This window comes from Trichomycterus rosablanca, chromosome 19, assembly GCF_030014385.1.
Source record: "Trichomycterus rosablanca isolate fTriRos1 chromosome 19, fTriRos1.hap1, whole genome shotgun sequence".
In the NCBI taxonomy this organism is placed as follows: Eukaryota; Metazoa; Chordata; class Actinopteri; order Siluriformes; family Trichomycteridae; genus Trichomycterus; species Trichomycterus rosablanca.
Window position 1 is genome coordinate 22,572,058 of NC_086006.1, and position 18,589 is coordinate 22,590,646.

The 18,589-nt window shown below is 39.7% G+C and overlaps 1 protein-coding gene across 1 annotated transcript in view; it reads right to left on the minus strand.

Moving 5' to 3' along the window:
* c1qtnf12 (C1q and TNF related 12) overlaps positions 1–18,589 on the minus strand; it is a 37,810-nt gene extending 19,221 nt beyond the window's left edge. The window contains exons 1-2 of the mRNA XM_063016123.1: positions 18,377–18,589; positions 9,814–9,816 (exon numbers count right to left, since the gene is read on the minus strand). Of these exons, the coding sequence (XP_062872193.1) occupies positions 9,814–9,816; positions 18,377–18,553 (180 nt within the window). The 5' untranslated portion in view covers positions 18,554–18,589. The remainder of the gene's footprint in view (positions 1–9,813; positions 9,817–18,376) is intronic.

The following is an 18,589-nucleotide window of genomic DNA, read 5'->3' on the forward strand; positions in this document are numbered from 1 at the left end:
ATAAAGTATGGCTGAATTCCAGTAACCACAAAATGACTTCTCCTCGTGCGCTTTCCAAAACGTCAGGTGACTAGAATGGAGATAAAAGCACAGATATGAGAGAGATGTAGATGTAGGAGGCTTGTCTAAAATGGAATTTGTTTAGGTTTGGCACTGTGACATGGATCACTTATCTGTTAAACAAATGTCATTTTTTTATCACAGACACGTTTGCTTCTTCTCATACAGAAACAAAGTCGTGCTTTGTCTGTCTGGTCTAATATTCTGGAATGAAAGCGGCTTATATTTTGGTCGGGCAGCATTTTTCTTCTCTTTTCGTGAAGACAGACAAAATAAACAACTTAACCAGCAGGCAGAGCTGTTGAGTGTTGACGTCTTTGTGTTTTTGTTGTGCCTCGGGTGCCACGTAAAAGACAGACAGGTTCACTGAATTGTAAATATAGTGGTAAAGCTGACAGTAATCCTTCAGAGCTCTCCAACAAAGGTAATTACTTTCTTTCTGATTCAATTCCTACCTGGAATGCTCCCTCAATGCTAATAATACCAGCATAGGAAAAGTTAAATACAGAAGTTAAGGCCGGGATCACACAGACTGAGTTATAGCACTCTGGCTGCATTTTTTTACTGCAGCAGGCTGAGGGAATCTTGTGCCTTTACATGTATTCAGTACAATATGGTGGAAAAATATGTTGGGTTTTTTTGTGTAGTTTATATAAACCCCATTTCCAGAAAAGTTAGGACATTCTGTAAAATGCAAAAAACAAAAATCTGTGATTTGTTGAAACTTTATTTAATTGACTAAAGTACAAAGAAGCTATTAAGTCTATTAAGCTAGCCCACCATCTAGGCTGCTATCGCTTGGCCGAGCCTCTACACAGACGATTGGTGATATGTCTGAGGTGGCCAAAACCCTGCTATGGACTTATGGACTGGCATTCTCTCCATGGTATTCCTGCCTTGCACCCAGTATTTTCCAGTGAAACCAGACCTGTCGCAACCCCTGATCATGATAAAGTGGTTGATGATAATAATAATAAAGTAGAAAGGAAAGGTTTCACTGGACATTGATTTACTGATTTATGGATTTTGTACTGAAATGCATTTTTTGTTGCAGAGATGGACTGTGTTAAGTGACAACAGTTTTCCGAAGTACTCCTAAGCACTTACTGTAGCTATATGAAGTATAAAGTAGTAGAAGTATGACTGTTAATGTAGTACTTAGTATGAATAGTATGGTTTCTTATGCAGTGCAAGCTAAGGAGCAGACTGTCACACACATTCAGCATTGGCCCTGCCCTACACAGAATGAGATAGAAGATAGAACATAGAAGTTCAAAGACTTGAAAAATGTTTTAAGAGATTGACAATTCTCTCATAAAGATTGGCACAATGTGTTGAGCCACAATCTATCTTTGCTTGCAGAGACTGAGCTTTAGGTGGATCATTTTATACTTAATAATGATACCCCCATCTATTACTTTTACTAGTTTACTTTCTTACTGTCCTGTTTGATGTCCTATAATTTTGAATGTGTTGCAGGCATTAAATTCATGTATGTGTGTATATATACAGTGTATCACAAAAGTGAGTACACCCCTCACATTTCTGCAGATATTTAAGTATATCTTTTCATGGGACAACACTGACAAAATGACACTTTGACACAATGAAAAGTAGTCTGTGTGCAGCTTATATAACAGTGTAAATTTATTCTTCCCTCAAAATAACTCAATATACAGCCATTAATGTCTAAACCACCGGCAACAAAAGTGAGTACACCCCTTAGTGAAAGTTCCTGAAGTGTCAATATTTTGTGTGGCCACCATTATTTCCCAGAACTGCCTTAACTCTCCTGGGCATGGAGTTTACCAGAGCTTCACAGGTTGCCACTGGAATGCTTTTCCACTCCTCCATGACGACATCACGGAGCTGGCGGATATTCGAGACTTTGTGCTCCTCCACCTTCCGCTTGAGGATGCCCCAAAGATGTTCTATTGGGTTTAGGTCTGGAGACATGCTTGGCCAGTCCATCACCTTTACCCTCAGCCTCTTCAATAAAGCAGTGGTCGTCTTAGAGGTGTGTTTGAGGTAATTATCATGCTGGAACACTGCCCTGCGACCCAGTTTCCGGAGGGAGGGGATCATGCTCTGCTTAGTATTTCACAGTACATATTGGAGTTCATGTGTCCCTCAATGAAATGTAACTCCCCAACACCTGCTGCACTCATGCAGCCCCAGACCATGGCATTCCCACCACCATGCTTGACTGTAGGCATGACACACTTATCTTTGTACTCCTCACCTGATTGCCGCCACACATGCTTGAGACCATCTGAACCAAACAAATTAATCTTGGTCTCATCAGACCATAGGACATGGTTCCAGTAATCCATGTCCTTTGTTGACATGTCTTCAGCAAACTGTTTGCGGGCTTTCTTGTGTAGAGACTTCAGAAGAGGCTTCTCTCTGGGGTGACAGCCATGCAGACCAATTTGATGTAGTGTGCGGCGTATGGTCTGAGCACTGACCGGCTGACCCCCCACCTTTTCAATCTCTGCAGCAATGCTGACAGCACTCCTGCGCCTATCTTTCAAAAACAGCAGTTGGATGTGACGCTGAGCACGTGCACTCAGCTTCTTTGGACGACCAACGCGAGGTCTGTTCTGAGTGGACCCTGCTCTTTTAAAACGCTGGATGATCTTGTCCACTGTGCTGCAGCTCAGTTTCAGGGTGTTGGCAATCTTCTTGTAGCCTTGGCCATCTTCATGAAGCGCAACAATTCGTCTTTTAAGATCCTCAGAGAGTTCTTTGCCATGAGGTGCCATGTTGGAACTTTCAGTGACCAGTATGAGAGAGTGTGAGAGCTGTACTACTAAATTGAACACACCTGCTCCCTATGCACACCTGAGACCTAGTAACACTAACAAATCACATGACATTTTGGAGGGAAAATTACAAGCAGTGCTCAATTTGGACATTTAGGGGTGTAGTCTCTTAGGGGTGTACTCAATTTTGTTGCCGGTGGTTTAGACATTAATGGCTGTATATTGAGTTATTTTGAGGGAAGAATAAATTTACACTGTTATATAAGCTGCACACAGACTACTTTTCATTGTGTCAAAGTGTCATTTTGTCAGTGTTGTCCCATGAAAAGATATACTTAAATATCTGCAGAAATGTGAGGGGTGTACTCACTTTTGTGATACACTGTATATCGCTATCTGGCTTTTTTTTTTTTTATATCCCACCCCATCTAAACAACAGGCCAATCGTTGTTCATGTGGCTGCTCAGCCCAGCCGGCAGGCACAGCTGAGATTTGATATGATGTATTCGAGATCCCAGCTCTGGTGTTCTGCGTGTGTTTTACCGCTGAGCCACCTGAGCGGCACTGAAATAATGTGTTTAGGTAAAATATTTACTCAAGTTGATCAGCAAAAACATAAAGTCATTTCTTTGTACCTTTTTAATCAAGGTTCAAGAGAATTATCAAATTTTTTGTTTTTATTGGTTTTTCCAAAAATTGAATTTGTGTAATTTACAGACATAAATATGAAGAAATCGACTTAAAAGACAACAATTGGAATGCCAGGTCAGTTTTAAACATGTTGTGGTAAATTTACATTACCTTATCAATAACTAGCTGGGTATTTTTTTAGCATCTTATAACTTTCTAAATCTGTGTAGTGTTTTATACATGACACTATGCTGGTTTCTTATAACACGGGTATGCAAGCGTTGAATATAAACAGATCAGCTACCATTTGCTACATGCAGATTTTTTCTTAATACAGCAGTGCCAGCTGGAGTAAACAAGCTTGGATGTGTGTGGCTTATGATTAATAAAGCTTACTTACGCTCATGAACCATGCAGCTTTGAGTCAGTCCTGAACCTACAAACACTGGCTCTTTCGTTGCTGTGCCCAGTACGCAGCCAAAAAGCTCGAGTAAGCTTTAACTATTTACTCGTGTGGGTATTTTATAAACATTGTAGTTATGTACTGGTGTTTAAACAATTTGCCAGTTATAAAAAGTATGGGTTTTATGCATGTGATTTAATGTATATGATAGAACATGTGCATAAAAATCTTCAAGACACAGTTACAGGGATCTTCAGGGACAGTTGGAATCATTTAACCCCCTCACATTAAGATATTAAGGTGATGTGTATAAAATGGAATAAAAATATACCCCAAGAAGTCTCAGTCTCACATACATACATGCATATTTGATAACATGATGTTTGCATTTAGTTTTCTTGACGAATGTGCAACCCCAGCCTCAGTAGTTGGTGGAACATCTTTTTCCTTGAGAACCTCTCATAAGCACTTTCGTTAAGTGCTAACAAGCTTCTGACACCTCTCATGTGAAATCCTCTCACACGGTTTTAGCTCATTGAGTTTTGAGGGCTTTGCTAGATGGCAACTGCTTTCTTTAAATCCCACCATAGATTGTCTATGGGATTTAAATCTAGAGACTGAGAGGGCCACTGGATATTCCAGGACTGATTCTTTAACAAAGCTTTGGTTGACTTGGAAGTGTGCTTGGGATCACTGTCTTGCTGGACATAATACAATCACACAGCCAAGTTGGTAGTTTCTCAGCAGAAAAACATCCCCACATCATGACTGACCCACCAACATGCTTGAGTATGGGGACAGTATTCTTCTGGCCTTTCTTGGACCAGACAAACTGCTAATCTAAGTGACCAAATATCTCCATTGCTGCTGCACCAAATGCACAAAATGTTTTAAAGTTCTAGATAATACTTCCAGTGATCTCAGGTGTCCACAGGCTTTTGGCTATGTAGTGTTTTTAAAGGTTCATTTTCTAAAAAGTCTGGGCAGCAAAGAACTCGTCAACACCTTCGCTAGAGCAATTCAAAATATATGAGCACTTGATAAACAGCATGGATGAACTGAGTCAAACGGTGCATTTGAAGACATCATAATTTTTTAAAGCAGAGATTAACATGTGACAAGACAAAGCACATGAGATTTGTAGGACTTTGCAGAGGCACCACTCTCCCCTCTTCAGGGTAATATCCCAGACCACCTAATGTTCTTTTCAACACCGTAAAAGTGCAATTCTATCACATTAGGGCCTAAGGGAATGAAAAAGCACATCATTACCACGTCAAGAAACAAGCACATAATTATAAGAATGATACTGTGTTCCTGATGCACCACAGAACAGATTCGAAACCAGAAGGGTACAGGAGCCAAACCACTGTCTTTGTTCCAAACAGTTTAAATAGTGATCATTACTGTCTTGTTTGTGCAACATCACCCATGCGATACTCTCCGTAAACAGAAGCGGCAGCATGACTGTGTGGAAAACGCTGCTCCGCTAAGTTATGTGAATGTTTTCAGAAATGCCTGTGATGGATCATGTACAGGGGAATTGTTGCTCTGCAGAACTCTACCTAAACACTTTTATGGAGCTAGTTTTTTTTCCTTGATGGATGTTGTGGTTGTTAAAATAATGGTGCAATTTGGAGTAAGGCTGCCAAATACTCTATTATGGGTGCAGTGGTGGAAAGAAAGAATTTAACCCTCTGATATAGGCCTACCACTGCAATAATGTAGAGAAGACAAAAAGAAAGCACCAGCATCACTACTTAATTATTGTATGAATACTATTCTGATGTAGTACGGGTGTCAAAATCTTAAAATATGCAATGAACAAGTGATTTGACCTGAGAATTTGCCTAAGCGTGTTACAGCTAATCGTTGCTTGTGATTGTGCTTTTGGTTTCTAAGTTATGATCTATTTGATAATCATGTTGGCAACATTGTAGCACAAAATTTGTGGCTTTTAATGACACAGTTAACAATTTTAAGCAATGATGTTTGTTTGTTTATTAGGATTTTAACATCATGTTTTACACTTTGGTTACATTCATGACAGGAACGGTAGTTACTCATTACACAAGATTCATCAGTTCACAAGGTTATATCAAACACAGTCAGGGACAATTTTGTATCTTCAATTCACCTTACTTGCATGTCTTTGGATTGTGGGAGGAAACCGGAGCACCCGGAGTAAACCCACGCAGACACGGGGAGAACATGCAAACTCCACACAGAAAGGACCCGGACCACCCCACCTGGGGTAGCAATGACGTACTATAATATACAGTATATATAACATACAGTATATGTACTGTAATATAATGGCATGTTTGTATATTTTAACATAAATACATTATCTGTATGTATCTTAAGTGGATACATTGGATCAAATAAAGTTGATAATAATATAATAATAAGTAAGCAAAAAGTTGCCTTAGTTTTGCATGACCTTAAAAGAATACACTTGGATCTGAATTTTAAAAATCCCTACCTTTTGCCACATACTATTTGCTTAACATTTGAAGGAAATGGGAAAATTAGCTTATTTTGAGCAACAAAAGTAAGAGGAACAAGAGGCAGCCTGCCACGGCAAATATAAACACAGTCATAAAACTATTCTGTGGCCGGCGTCGACAGCCATGCAGCGCAGTCCCATTGTGGAGAGACTTCATGATTGTTCAGGCTTCATTTCCATCCCATTACAATCAGCTTGCTTATGATTAATATATTAGAGCTCCAGCTATTCTCACTATGACTATGCATTAGGCTAATTCTTTCCATTGCGTTTACCGACAGGCGAGTAGGCTGTACTCTAAAGCCTATAATTAAACCCACGCACGCACAGCCTGCACAAACTAGACTAAATATCACTTAAATACTGCAGAATCCTTGCAACTTGTCATATTTCAAATGGGCCACAATTACACCAGCCAGACTGCGGTCATTAATTCTATCTATTAGCATCAGATACTGCACACAAATTATTATGTGGATTAAATATGGAAATACGACACAACAGCACTGTTTATCTTTCTGAGAAAATATTTAAAGCTAATGGTTGCAGATTTTGCAGTCTAATGCAGATATAATATGTACAGCCAGGCTTATAAAGCACCTAATTTTAAACTGTTGGAACTGTTTCATGACTTCATATCCATGGCATGTACATTGTTTTCACAACTCAAAACATGACACAGATTAACATGTTTCAATCCTCACTTTAGTTTGCATGTTCTCCCTGTGTCTGCAAGGGTTTCCTCTGGAAACTACAGTTTCCTCCTACAAGTCCAAAAACATGCAATAAGGCCAATTGGAGAAACTAAAATTCCCTGAAGTGTGAGTGTGTGTGTGAACGTTTTTGTATGTGTGTCTGTCCCAAGATGGACTGGGGTCCTGTCTGGGGTGTATCCTGCTTTTCGCCCAATAAATCAGACCCACAAAACCCAGACCAGAATAAAGTGGTGGTAAAACAGACTTGACCACGACACTGACCAAATACAATTCAAGTAATTGTGGGTTGAGGGCCTAGTTTGAGGGCCCAACAGTGACAGCTTGGCTATAGTGGGGATTGAACCAAAGCATGCAGGGGCACACTGATGCTGGAACAGTGATGTCCTTCCCAATCTGTTCCCATACGTTTAATTCATTTTAATACTTGTTAGCACTGGGGGTTTTCGAAACACATAGTAATTAGGGGTGGTGTTCACATATTTTTGGCCAAATAGTGCACTTTTGTCCAAAAGAGGTTTATTGTTAAGTTTTAAAAATATGAACAATATATCCTAGTTCTGAAATATACACACAACACAAATATTTTTGGTTAAGATTCTGGCACCACAGTGTTTGAATACTTGGCTGAATTAGCTATTCAACCTAATATGTTGGTTGTCTTGCATTTCTCAGTGCAGGCCACTTATTCATGACAGACTTGTGGTCAGGGCATTAGGAAGGCTATTGTAGGTTTAATGTTAGTTCTGCTAGAACACCAAGTTGCATCCAAGACAGGAATTTTGAGGTAATCTTCATTATTCTGTCCACTTTTTTGAGCAATGCATCAGTAGAACTGGCAGCAAAAAGCCACAGAGCAAAATACTGTCACCACCGGATGTACAGATTTGTTGGGTTTGCATGTCTCACCCTTACTTCCCCAAACATTCTTCTTATTACTGTGTCCAAATTCATTCATCTTTATTTTATCTGACCACACAATTCTGGTCTAAAAGACTCTCTCTTTGGGTTTAGGAACAAACGTTTAGAGTGCTACATTGAAACAGAAGATGAAGCTTGCTTGACTGTGTAAAGTGACACACCATCTTCATTTATAGCATGAACTGCCTGTCCAAGTGTGAAAACCCTTATTTTGTCCAGAGGAAAAAAGTAAACCCCATGTGTTATTACAGGATGACCTGATGAATGCTGTGATAACTGTGCCTGTGGCAACCATAAGAAGATCACTTAACAACTGTGGTCCTTGAAGCACCTCTGTGGATAACCCGGCTGAGGGACAGTTGGAATACGCCAGAGGGAATTTGGATTGGCCTGCAGAGTTCTGGAACACAGTTCTATATAGTGACAAATCAAATAATCTAATCTGACTCCAAATGGGCTCTAGAATCATCTTAAGAACGATTGTAGCACAAACAATGCACCTGATTACAGTATGGAGTGTCACAACAAATTATCTAAATTTAAACTTTAATCATTAAAAACAGGTTCATACTTCATCATTATTGGTGTTTAAGGATAGATCAATGGGTAAAATATATAATAATTAAAAAAAACACCTGCCAATTGTTAGTCATGGGGGTGGATCGTTCATGCTTTTGGTTTTTGTGGCAGTAAGCGGCATAAACCACAGATGAAACAATGGATTTTACTAAATATTAGCAAATTCTAAAAGTAAATGTGAAACAGTCTGTCAAGAAACTGAAGCTTCTTCAACAGGACAACAGGTCTTTGACCTGTTGTTAATGAACATTAATGAACGTAGACCTACTTTGTTTCAGCAACACTGGCATGTGTCCTCACTGTTATTCACCCTACATTCCACTCCAGTTCCCCTCACTGGCACAACAGAAGCGTATATAGAGCGAAGCCCACTTGGGCCCCAGGAGAACAATGGTTCATCATGAAAAGGATGACAAAGCCATGTTCCCAGCTTGGCTTTTTACAGCTCAGTGGACAGATTTACAGACTGTATTATATGCACGCATTGGTGGCACGCCTCCGTCCCGTACCTACAATTAAGCTCTGGGTTGGTACCAAGTCATTATGCCCTTTGGGAGCAAGCATGGCCATCGAAACAGAAATGTTCTGTACCGAGCGGGTCCTTCATCCCACCTTCAAAGGCTAGAATTTAACAGCTAACAGGACCCACTGCAGTTCTTTATAGTGGCATTTGTTATTTTATCATTCCTGTTCAGGGTTTGATAACTAATTTGCTCCAAATGGAGGAATATAAACGGAGCTCTTTTTTCTGCTGAAATATTTGTTTGGCAGTTGCCATAAAGTTCCTTTCATCACGTCCTTACGTACACAGTGAAACAGTTAACTGCTGTGTTATTACTCGAGAGGGAAAGTTGGAGAGATGCCCATTAGGCCCATGGGTCATTAAATCAATGACAACAAAGACGGCTGTATCTAATTTACACTGCCATCAAGCACACGTTTGCGAAACACGCCAACACGTAGTGTATGTGTCGGGAACTGCTGGGAAACTTTCCACAAACAAGACCTGAGCTGAGGTTAATAGTGGCCTTGGTGTTGTTTTTAACCTTTCGGCAGTGTAAACATTGTATAGACATTTAGTGTGTTGGGGTGTGTGAGAGTGTATACTGAGTGTGCATTCCTTTGCTAGTGAAGACATGTGAGAAGTATAAGCCACAAGGCCTATTATGAGATCTGCAGAATTACCCTGCCCTCCTTCCACGGGACTGACAGAGGCTGATCGGAGCATCACACCTGCTTTTGTGCACAAATTACAGTCCTCAGACTGAGTTAGGTACAGCTGCTCATTTTCCTTTTAAGATCTGTGGTAGGTCAAGTGGACCATTTTGCCAAAACATGACATCATGATCATTTTAGTGCACCTCTGACCTGAGTTGGGCAGTAGCATCATTACAAGAAGCAAAGCTTTTGACCACACTTTTCAGTCATGACTTCATAAAACAGAAAAAGCCTTGTATTTAATCAGTGGTAGAGTCATTTAACCTGTGGTTGCTGTCAGACTTTACAATTACATTTTCGGCATTTAGCAGATGCCTTTATCCAAAGCGACTTACATTACAGTTACAGTACACAGTCTGAGTAATTGAGGGTTAAGAGCCTTGCTCAAGGGCCCAACAGCAGCAACCTGGTAGTGGTGGGGCTTGAACCAGCGACCTTCTGGTTACTAGTCCAGTACCTTAACCACTAGGCTACGGCTTGCATGTTCTCCCTGTACAACTGTACTAGACTTGTACAATGGTTAGGAAACATTTAAAATGATTCTGGGTGGTTTTTTGTGGATGATTTGTTGCATGAACGGCTCTTTTTAGATCAAATTACAGCATATTAATTAAGATCTGGAGTTAGATTTGGCCACGTCAAAGCACAAATTATTATAACCTATGGTCCAACCACCCTCCACCATGCTTTACAGTTGAAATATTTATTTATTAGGATTCTAACGTCATGTTTTACACTTTGGTTACATTCATGACAGGAACGGTAGTTACTCATTACACAAGATTCATCAGTTCACAAGGTTATCAAACACAGTCATGGACAATTTAGTGTCTCCTATTCACCTCACTTGCACACAGACACGGGGAGAACATGCAAACTCCACACAGAAAGGACCCGGTCTGCCCCACCTGGGGATCTTCTTGTTGTGAGGCGACAAAGCTACCCTTATTATTATTGTGCAAATTGAAGCAGGTCAGGTCTGTACAGCAGTATTAAGGTAAAATGGTAAATTTTTCACATTTTTTACCCTAGTAAATAAGAGAACTGATTAGTGTACAATTCCAGTTTCAAAATGAGTCACAGCATTAGTAGGTATAAAGTCTATAGTGCTGTATTTTTTTGGATTTTTATATTGTACCTCTTGTACTGTAGGTACTTTTAGTACATCTACAGCATTTAGCAGACACTTTCATCCAAAGTGACTTGAGCAATTGAGGGTTAAGGGCCCTACAGAGGGGCCTGTGAGTTGCAAGTTTGCAGTGGTGGGGCTTAAACCGGCAACCATCTGACTACTAATCCAGTATCTTAACCAGTGAGCTTCCACTGCCCACTACCACAGAGTACAACACTGTGAATGGTTGCTGTGAACAAAGATGTCAAATTCCTGAGATTTTTCATGGTCTTTTACTGTTTGGTTCTTTTAGATTGCTTTCTACATTGCACATTTTGCTTTTTGTGTGATCTTTGCATGATATTCACTCCTAGGCAAAATAGTAGCAGTACTTTGGCCACTGGAAGACAGGTTGTGTTCTTATTAGGGCTGTCAAACGATTAAAATTTTTAATCGCGATTAATCTCAGAATTTCATATAGTTAATCGCGATTAATCGCATAAAAAAAAATCTGTGTAAATGTTATAGAAAACAAGGATTTTTAAGTGAAATGTTACAATTAAAATGGTGAACACATTTTATGCTAAATGTACTGATGTTAAAAACTGCTGGGACAAGAGAAAACTGTAAGGGAGTTTTATTCACTCACATACTAGGCAGTAATACTATCCAATGGTTTGATGGACGTTTCTACACGAAGTGAGTGTGTTTTGACCCTTTGGGGCTTCCATAGTTCATGGACAACGTGCTTGACTCAGCTGTCCGGTATTCTTTACCGTAACAGAATAAGTTAATAAAGTGTTCTGCTCCCGACAACTTGTGAATATAGCGTGTATTTATTTCTTTATTATGCAAGTGCAGATGCTACGACGCTCTTTTACATTTTGTTAACAAACCGCAAATGAAAAACGGTGACATGTCCGACATTAAAACGTTTGTTCTACCAGTCAAGTCTCAACATGAACTAGAATTTGCGTTAACGGCACTATTTATCTTAATCGCGTTAAATTGAGATTGCGTTAATGCGTTATTATCGCGTTAACTTCGACAGCCCTAGTTCTTATCAAATATTGGACACACCACACAAGTTACTTTTAGAAGTAAAAGTATCATGAGTGGTTATTTATATTCACATTTGCAGCATTAAGCAAGCACTTTTATCCAAAGCAACTTACAATTATGACTGAACACAATTTCATCAATTGAAGGTTTAGGGCCTTGTTTAGGGGCCCAACAGTGGCAATTTGGCAGTGGTGGGGCTTGAACCGGCAACCTTCTATATTTATAAGTATTAACAAAAGAACAGACTTGGATGTGTGTTCTTTTCTTCAGGCAGGGCACCTCTATGACCCCATTTATTCTCTTTAATCTTTTCTCATGTTTGACATTAGGCAATTATGTGAACAGTACAGGTAATTTTATAGGCACAAATGTTAAAATCCCAGTAAACAGCCCATAATATATCCAGAGTTTTGATGTATTGTGGGCTGTTTACTGGGATTTTAACATTTGTGCCCATTCAAATTCATATTCAAATTACCTGTACAGTTCACATAATTCTGGATGTCATTTAAAATCAGTTTAATATTTAACTGTATCTTCAGTACTCCTCAAGTGTGATCGAGTGTAACACAGCAGTACAAAAAAAGAAATTAAAGAGCAAACTTCTGTTTCTACTTAAACCAAGATCAGAAGCAGCAGACAGATTTACCGTATTTCACTTTAATACCATTAAATATGTTCCAAAGCCCTGAAATTAATCTTCATTTTATAACACTGAATGTCAGCTTAACCCTGAGTCCACAGGTTAGGTGATGCCGCTTGGCAGTGACACAATCTGGCATAACACAGAGTCTTAGCGTGATTATGTCATTATCCCTGATCGCGTGGGCCCAGATGAAAAGAATGTAGGCAAGAGAGGGGGCAGCTAATGCTCCTCATGGTGTCCTCTTTCAGGACCCTTTCTGTGAGGCTTTGTGAGGGGCTTACACGGCCTGCTGCCCTGTTTTTTTTTTCTTGTTGTTGTTTTTGGGGTTTTTTTCCTTTTTTTTGCCCTATCGGATGTCCCAGACACAGCGGAGTCAGGCTAGCTGGAGACTGACAGAATCAATGGGCTGGGAAAGAGCTTTGCCAATGCTCTTTAAATATCTCTCCACCTAAACTTTCTCAGGAATTACATCATGGCAGCCTGCCTGCACCGGACCACAGCGAAAGCAAGACGATGGAAGGGAAAGACAAGGGGTTAACAGCATAAACAAAGACAAAAGACAGTGGGGTCAATCATTCGTACCATCTGATTTTACGTTCAGGTTTCTGTTTATTTTTAAACAGTCAACCCAGACCAGTCCTCCACTCGGTGTGTGTGATTATTTTGTGGTTGCAGTTTGTATTTAGGTATTTAGGATGAGCTTTCAGGACATAATTAGCTAGCTTATAACTTTAGGCAGAGGGCCAAGTAATAATACATGTAATTTAGATTGTAAAGCCAGAGGGGAGGTCAGAGTGACACATTGGGAGATTGCTAGTTCTAGTCCCAAAGGGACTTTAGATAAACCCACGTGCAGGAGAAAGAAAAATTACAAACTAAAGAAAGAAAATAATAAAACAGGAGAAATAACTAGAAAATCAGAACCCGAAACTTGAATAAACAAAACAAGAAACTAAAGGAATAAGCAGTACAAAGTGGGGCTGGAATAATGGAGATAATGTAGCACTGAAGATAAACGCTCTTCCAACCATGCAAATTGGCATGTAAGCAGACCTACTTTAAACCAAAAGTAGAGCCAGAAAGGTCGCCAAGGTGGTGCTGGCTAACCCTGATATTAAATGAGTTATTTTGACCACCTTTTTGGATCTATGTGCGCTAATAAGAATGGTGCATCAGTAAAGCGCTTGTTAGAACAGCAAAGGAGATTGTTAGTTCAAGCTCTGATTCTACCACAGCCATTTGTAGCTGGGAGTCCAAGAGAGTGTAATTGGTCAAAACATAATGCTAGCTAATAACGGGAAGAACAGTTGTGTGAGTGCTCTCATTTACATTTTTGGCATTTAGCAGACACTTTTATCCAAAGCAATCTACAGTATACTGTCCAAGCAACTGAGGGTTAAGGGCCTTGCTCAAAGGCCCAACAGTGGCAACCTGGCAGTGGTAAGGTTTGAACTAGCGACCGTCTGTTTACTAGTCCAGTACCTTAACCACTAGGTTACAACTGTCCTATTGCACTCCTGTCTCCTACATTAAATGAGACTGAGTGGCTGGTTTTATGTGTCTTAAAAGAGAAAATCCTTTTAGATTAGTAGCTGTCATGCAACTAAGAAAAGGAGATGGAATCTTAGTGACAGCACTAAATTGGAAGAAGAGCAAAAATGAATTATTAAGTAATTTGAGCAGGTGGCATCAGTGTTGGACTCCAATGCACAGTTTATACAATATTCCACCCAAGTGGTGCACTGCCTAAATACAAATCACAAATCATCAATCTTTATAATGAAGTTCTGCCCCTGGTGATTTGAACCACCTAAATCTTGTGTATTGTTAGATAATTAAGTAAACATTTTAAGATATCCCCAAAAACACAGTAGCTGTTGTTGACAAACCTACTGAATCATACTGAATCATGAAGCAGAAAGTCAGAACAAGTCATTCGAGAATACCAACACAATGGGTGGGCTGAGAGAAAAGCAAACGTTCCAGTGGAATCCATTAGATCTAAACAATACTTATGCAATAACTTAACAGGCTAGAACTGGCAAAGCATTCATCATGTTAAAGCCCAGACATACTATATGTGCATTAGTTACTACGATGAGCATTTACAGGAGGTCGACAAAACATTGGTCAGTCATATCAGTCTTTGGATTCTAAACAACTTCTGAAATGCTCACTAACAAGTGGTTTGTGGTGGGATGTGGGAGCATTCTTTAAAAACAATGTATTTTTTTTAAGGCAGCGATTTGTGCAGTCAACCCAATTTGCAGGATGCTTAACCAGAGTAAGACAATAATGTGGCTAAGAAAACACAATCAAAAACACAAACAAATAAGGTAATGGCTAAACAGGCTAAAAGCAGTGGCCAAAATAACAGAAACAAAGGATCAAATAAAAGATGCAAAACTATCTACAGCCTGCAATAAAGAAAGTAAATAGAAAAGGGATAGTGCAGAAATGAGAACTGGTTATCAAAATATGGAATAGAAATACACAAGCGGCATCCCACCCCTCCAACCGGCGCAGCCCGAGCCCAGCATAGGTCCCAAAGTGGAGTCAACTTCGGAAAAGGCCCATCACACTGCCTATAGGGCAGCTTGCTTGTCCAAAAAGTGCTGCATCACCGACTGAGTTCCCGGAAAGAAATACAGTGTGCTGGCATCAAGCACCAGCAGAAAACCAGACTAGACCGAACCCGGCTTTAGGAGCAAAGTAGGTTTCCTAGCAGAGGAGCAGGCAAATCAGTGAGGAAGAAACCATGATAAGTAGGAACCCTTCCACCTGGAGCAAAATAATGCTCAACGAGGCGCAGGTAACTGTCAGTTAAGAGGAACTGACAAGTCAACTATTTGCACCTTTATGCTCCCTCTGCTGGCCATATCTGGTAAAACAGAAGGACATGATTTCATAACAGAGCCATGCCATTTGTTTAGGTTTGAAATATGTTGCAGTGATTTTAATAATAATACACTTAATTAGATACTCTTTGGAAAGGTTTGGATTAGGTACTTTGGATTAGGTACTCTTTCATAAGGTCTCTGTTAGTTAAATTCTGTTAGTTGTCTCATGTAGAGCACTTCTATTGCTGACAGTGATCACCTTACTTGGCCTCACCTATACAGTTGTCCTTGCAGCTGTAATTTAGTCTCTTTAAAGTTTCTTTGTATGTTTCTGTTGTTTAAAAATAAATAAAGACTAAATGAATTTTTAGGGAGAAAAATTTACTGCTGTGAACTGCTACTCATTAACACAGTGGAGGATTAATCAGTAAACGAGGCCTCCTTCACTTCATGTTAGAGCAGGATGGGGACTAATTGATGCACTGATCAGGCTCCACAAGTGCACATTCTTCACATACCTGAGCCATTCGTCCATACTGACCCTCACACATTTGAGTTTATATACTGAAGCTGAAGACTAGGCAGTGCACATATTCTTATATAGTCCGGTTTAATAAAAAATCTTATTGGCTGACTCCTGATTGAGAACAGGGATTGAGGCTTCTGTCTGAACCAACCAATCTTTTGCACCCAAGGCTTGCAGTGGTAAACAGTATAAATGGCAGAGTCATCCATCACCACTAATGCAATGGATGACATTACTGTAGCTGAATAAAGAGTTGAATATGCAGTACAGGTTGCATGAGTCTGATAGCTGCATGTTTTCATTACACACATTTTACAATTACAGTATGCACTACATGGCCAAAAGTATGTGGACACTATTTTTATCATTGACTTTAGGGGGTCAGTCAAACCCATTGCAAACAGCTGTACAAAAACAATTATATGAAATACATTATTTGCTTTTAGCATTGAGGATAGAGTTTGGTGATGGCCAATTCTTTTGCCAGCATAACTGTGCCCCTGTGCATAAAGCACACCAATAAAGGACTGTTGAGTTTTCTGTGGAGGAACACCAGTGGCCTTCACAGAACCCTGACCTCAACCCAAATTAACACCTTTGGGATGAATTAGATTGTTGATTGCGAGCTGGGCCTACTTGTCCAACATCTATGTCTGATTTTATAAATGCTTCTCTGACTGAATACAGAAACAGAATGTGGTCAGGACAACTCCATATTATTGCCCATGGTTTTGAAATGGGATGTTCAGTAAGTTATTGCCATGTGTCCACATAGTTTTGTCCATATATTTTGTTAAAGTATTAATATTCAAAATGAATACGCTGTGGGATATGCACTGACTTTTTGACTGTGCTTGCTGCAGGCTGTTGTTCCCTGTTAATATGCCAGACCATTCTTTCACTACCTGATACTGAGCAGTGTCCAGCTGTTGTAATCATAATAAGAAATTTTGCATAACAGTAGTTGATGGAAAAGCAGCTTACTATTTACATTTCTGTAAACTTTTTAGACATGCATTTAATCTTTTATAAGGTTTGGATATAAGCTAGGCTTTGGGAAATGATTGGATTGGTCAGATGGTCAGATCTAACACAGCATTCCCATCACTGATGGGAAAAACAAATGTTGCCAGCTGGTAATGGACACTCTTTAAACATGACCCGTGGAATTGTGGCAGACTAGCAGACTAACTGGTCTTAAATCATCCACGGGGCAACAGGTACAAAAAAGACAGAGCAGACAATTCTAATCACAGAGATATCACATGTCAAGAAAAACTAATGGGCAAGATGAACACTGCACAGCAGCATGTGTGAAAATTCCCATAAATGGCCACATCTCTTAGTGGCTATTCAGCTTGTCTTTTTAGACCTCAAGAAGAATTAGACAAGGGATTGTCTGATCTGTTGTATATGACATTATTCATTTAGTGAGCGCTTATAGAAGATAGATGAGCTTTACTCAATATTTATATACTTTCAAGGTACAACTTCAGTACAAGTAGGTCTACCAATATAAAGATAGATATGTGAGTGTACAATCTCAGATAAAGGTACATATACTAGACCATTGATTTAAAACCTACCTACTTCCCTAGGTAAAAGATACTAAAAGTACAAATTATGCATTCTTGAGGGCACTTCTAAGCAAAGGTGCAGTTTAATACCATTTTCTCTATGAGTATTGGATGTACCAATAGACTTACACAGACTTGAAAGAAGCATATTTCATTACAGTTTTAATACCTGGTTTTTAGAATTGTTTTTTGCATGACTGCATGACTGGAAAACACTTATTTGCCAAACAAGTCATCCATAAATTTAGGGTCTTTTTTAAAAATCTCTGGGTGAAAACCACACAAACACATCAAGAAATTTTGGTTATTATTTATTGAAGTAAAAGCTCCAAAACGTGGTATTTTGCTAAGGTTAGAAAGAAACTGTCTTCTACCAGAAATTCTAGCAGTCAGATATAACCCAAACACCACCAAATAACAGGTCTGCCACAAACTATAAGCTGGTAAGTAACACTGTCCACAGTCAAGTGAGGTTTACATTACCATGGGGTTAAAGGCTCTTGTGCAAGAGAGAAGTCTCTGTTTCAGTATCAGCACCTTAAAGTTTGATCATTATGGACACAGACAGCAGGGACAGGGTCTTCTTTTTAGTACAGAAAAATATGAATCTATCATTAAATCACAGGACCACCATGAAAAACAGGTCCCTTACAACTTATCAATATAATTTATTCCCTCTATCTGAGAATTGTTTGATGTAAACCAGAGTGGATTCAAGCATTTAATCCCTTGAACCGTCCTAAGGCTTATAAACACAGAGTGAAGTGGAAGCTGAGGATAAAGAGAGAACAGAGAAAAGAGTCTGGAACTGTTTACCTTGATGTCCTCATCCTCCTCCTCACTGTTGGACAGTGTGGTGTTCAACACCTCCGTGTGCTGCGGTGGCATCTCCTTTGGCCTCTTTCGCACTTTCCTGGCCTCTGCACCTTCCAGGAGTGTGCCGTGACTCCAAAGAAGTGCCGCCAATGTGGCTAGCAGCAAGAGGCGCATCATTTACTGTACAGTCAGTCTCCCAAGGCAGAGATAACG